This window comes from Opisthorchis viverrini (assembly GCF_000715545.1).
Source record: "Opisthorchis viverrini unplaced genomic scaffold opera_v5_142, whole genome shotgun sequence".
Lineage (NCBI taxonomy): Eukaryota > Metazoa > Platyhelminthes > Trematoda > Opisthorchiida > Opisthorchiidae > Opisthorchis > Opisthorchis viverrini.
In genome coordinates, this window is record NW_008751797.1 from 155,446 (window position 1) to 159,626 (window position 4,181).

General features: G+C 45.9%; 1 protein-coding gene across 1 annotated transcript in view; it reads right to left on the bottom strand.

Annotated features, from left to right (window-relative positions):
• Positions 1-3,758, bottom strand: part of T265_14089 (hypothetical protein) — a gene marked incomplete at both ends in the record, with an annotated part of 31,890 nt that extends 28,132 nt beyond the window's left edge. The window contains one exon of the mRNA XM_009171984.1: positions 3,653-3,758. Within this exon, the coding sequence (XP_009170248.1) occupies positions 3,653-3,756 (104 nt within the window). The remainder of the gene's footprint in view (positions 1-3,652) is intronic.
• Positions 3,759-4,181: the final 423 nt, after the last annotated feature.

The window sequence follows — 4,181 nt, forward strand, 5'->3', positions numbered from 1 at the left end:
TCGTGGTGGAGCTTTCATGTCAGGCGAAGTACAAACGTTCCTTCACGACAGGGGTGTGGCAACCAGTCGAACTACCCCATACAATCCACGCGGTAAGGGACAAGTCGAAAGGCTTAACGGTACCCTTTGGAGGTCCATCACTCTGACCCAACAACGGGACATTACTGAGTGGCAATGTGTGCTCCTAGATGCTTTGCACTCCGTTCGCTCCTTATTGTCTACCGCTACTAACACAACACCACACGAGATTTTTTAACTTCCACCGGAAGTCAACGTACGGCACCTCTCTTCCGACTTGGCTATCGACTCCAGGCCCCGTTCTGGTGAAAAGGATGACACGTTCCTCCGAATACGATTCGTCAGTAGAAGAGGTGGAACTTGTTAACTGCAACCAGTAGTATGCCCGCGTTCGTTTCGCGAACGGAGAGGAAGAAACTGTTTCTCTTAAACACCTGGCACCCAAAGTACAAAATATCTCACATGTCGATTTAACTGAATCAATCGAAAGTGTAGTGGCTCCTCCAGACGAGACTCAATCACACTCGCTTGATCCTCTGGGAGGCGAAACGGCACCACCAAAACAACCCGGTGAAGTTCCAGAGAATGTTCTACAGTACATCACAGACCAACAACGTGTTCGACCGTATAATCTTCGAAACCGCGAAGCCTAATCTATATTCTCCTGATAATAATCCCTCCGGCGGGAAGAATGTTATATACTGACGTTGTGTTTAACTTTTTACTCGCTATTCATTAAACTAATTGTTTCCTAATGTTTTAGCTGATGTACTGAAATTGTTAGAAGATTAAAGCCAATCATTCGGCAATCCTCATTCTCTATTTCTGGCACAATCATTCGAGTGCGCAACAGCCTTGCGGGTCAGACATTTGAGTCAAAGGTGGGGTATGTCAAATCAGCCCCCTTATCGGCCTGGGCAACCGGGAAGTATTAAATGCCCTTGCGGCTCTTCGCTCACCGACCTCCCACTTCGTTCCCCCCCCCCAACCCATCGTACAATACAGTGCAATCAAACTCACCTGCCAATCCCATGGCCACTGTCCTGTGTCTTAACCATCGCCCAGAAAAATAAACTGAAATAATCACCTACTAACTGTCATGACCATATAAACCATAAGTTTGCATGGACCATTAACTCTTAATTTTCACTCTATATTTTCGGCTCATGTACTGAGTTATAAGACGATTAAAGCGTACATTACGCCCTTCTACTCTGTCTTCCTTCTAACCTCGTCCTGGAACTACTCGACTCTCGCAACATTTTAATCGTCTAATAAAGAAGCGGATCATGTTCTGCGACCCATGGTTGTTGATGCTGATCTTCACTCATCAGATGGCGTGCAATGATGGACCCATTGGTTCCGTAGCTTCAAAGCTCATATTACCTCAATCAAACCTGAAGGTCTAAATAAATTGGAAACTCTCAAGTCATACTGATCATACAGTGTACGGCTTCGTTGTTGAATGTGGCGACTATGATTCTGCGATAACCTTGCTTTTGCTCGAAAGATATCATGTATGCACGCCATCTTTTATCTACATAAAAACAAGAAGCTGGTCAAGATGTCGACCAGTTCGTCCAAAAACTGAAGTCACTTGCTAGAGACTGTGAATGCAAAGCAATATCTACTGTTGAACATACAAACGAAGCAGTTCGGGGTGCTTTGATAACCGGACTGCAGTCAAATACCATTCGGGAGAAACTGTTAACGCGGCATGAATTGGATCTTGACAAAGCCCACGAAGCCGCACGAGCTCTCGAACTTGCTCACACTCACAATCATACATATACAGACAACCCGTTACTTGTTCCGTGTACAACTTCGTCTATTGTTGATTCCGAAACAACAGATTCTGACGATAAACAACAAACATGCAACTTTTGTGGGAACTCCAAGCACCCTAGTTATAGGTGTCCCGCTAAGGAATCAGTTTGCAAAACCTGTAGAAAAATTGGACATTTTCAATGCATCTGTAAGTCCAGAACCTCGAAATATCACGCGGGTTCAGCTCAAGAGTCCTCAATCTCTTCGCTGTTCTGTGCTGCTGCTCCCAATTACCTATCCAAAACTACAACAGATATTTCGGCAGCTCCATAAGTCACGTTTCTTCATCAATCCTACAAACTCACAACTGAAAACTATTTCCGTATGATTTTGTGAGTGCACCAATTTATCAGCTCCTGCTTGCAATGCGCAGCTACCTAATCCTCCCTCCGCCGATGAATGGGTACAGGCGATAAAATCAATGTTTTGTTCCGACCCCCCTAGATTGACTGGTGACGTACGCACTGAACTGCGTAGGGCGCAGTATAGGCCCGGGGGACTCTCCGTTAAACATATCTGTCCATCTTAACCATGTAGCTGCGGTCTCGCAAGTCACCCATTGGTATGTTAAAGATGGCAGGAAGCTACTGTCCTAAAAAGCCCGGAGTGTTGTGGTGCACTCTGCCGGACGCCCAAATGGTTGACGAATGACCTGACCAGCTGACCTCGCACAGCTTTTGCGCACCAGCCACAAACTCGCAACACGTGACCGGCTAATTACAGAACCATGCGCTCCAATGCTTTTAGGACCTTCACTTTAACGTGATGCTATCGGATCCACTTAGATCATCTATTCAACATCAGTACGATCACTGATGTCGGGTTATGCTTGTCTTCACTCTAACAGAATGGCTTGATGATTCCTCCTTTACACGTCGTCTTTCACAAATTAGTTTATCGCAGCAACAACTGGAGAAAAATGTAAGTCAGGCAGTAGAGTATTCCCGAATGGAAACCATCAGGTTGAAAACTTTCTGTTCGTCAAATTCGAGCAGGATCTAGGTTAGTTCAGACGCAACACAGCTGGGCTTGTGTTCGGCATATTTCGCCATTCAGCCTGGGATCTGCATGGATGAGCCAGAGACAACTGTTCCGAATTGTAATCCGCGATTTGGCCCATTTCGTTTATTAATGACGGTAAATCCTCTACTTTGCTGAGTCCGCAGTTGATGTAGGTGAAGACCAGGTGCGGTTGCCACTGCACCTGGATTAAATGGGAATAGTACGCTTTGTTTAAACCCCTTCCGCAAATTGAATTCATTCATCCACCTCGCACAATTCACAGATCCTCTTCGTCTAGCAGGTGTTCCACAGCTAGTGTCTGTCTCGTAGAGACAGAAACCCTATCCATCAAGGCCTTCTTCCACGGGCACCATTAAATTTCATGGGTTAATGCGGGACGAGTGAAACTTGTTCTTGAGCCATCCTGCATCGAGTTCTTATGGCAGAGAATGGGTGACATCGATAGGTTCCCAGATATTATGGAACACAGGTGAGAACCTATGCGTCTCGACGAAAGCCGTAGACCACCGTGAGCTCGAGGCCTAACAGTTGACCGTCCATGGGGAATTCCGCTGATAGCTTCAAGGTAAAAAAAATTCTATATCCAGGTGAGTCTCGGTATTCAAGTTCCAAATTCATTTCGCTCAACAAGTATCTGCGCACGTTGCACGCTCGGGTTGCAAGCGTAGCCCCACAACCTTTCCACACGTTTTTATCGACATTCTCATGGAAAAATGCGAAAGCAGCTTATTTAACTCATTGGATGTGTAAGGGCTGATTCTATAACCGTCACAGATAAGCGTACCTTGAATCCGCCCACGGCAGACCCGAGGAAACAGCCTCAGAAACGAAAGCGTCCTCCAAGGGACCTTGAATGATTTTTAAGCGAACAAACAACACTCCCAGTTCCATAGTCTTTGCAAGTTCCATTTATTTCGAATTAGCACACTAGACATAGATAATGGTGGCACACAATTGTTCGGCTCCTTGTATCACTGGCATCCCGGTAGCTCGTGCATCTGTGACAACAGCACGTAAGCGGGAAGCGCAAACAAGCCTACACCATTAACGCACAAGATGATTCAACAGGAGGATCCGGCCACTTACTGACTAATATGCAGGATCAGGGCATTCGCCAAAGCTTATTGGGTAGGGTTATTTCTTGTCGCCAAGCGAATTCCATTCACCTCAAAGGTCTAACCTAAAAACGATTCAGTAATGCTCTGAAGAGTTGGTCGAGTCAACGTCAACGCTGAACATTCTATCTTACATGGAGCCTCGATCTGAGGTAGAATTTCCCCTCAAATTCCGTAAGGCTCAAGCTTTCAGCTGCA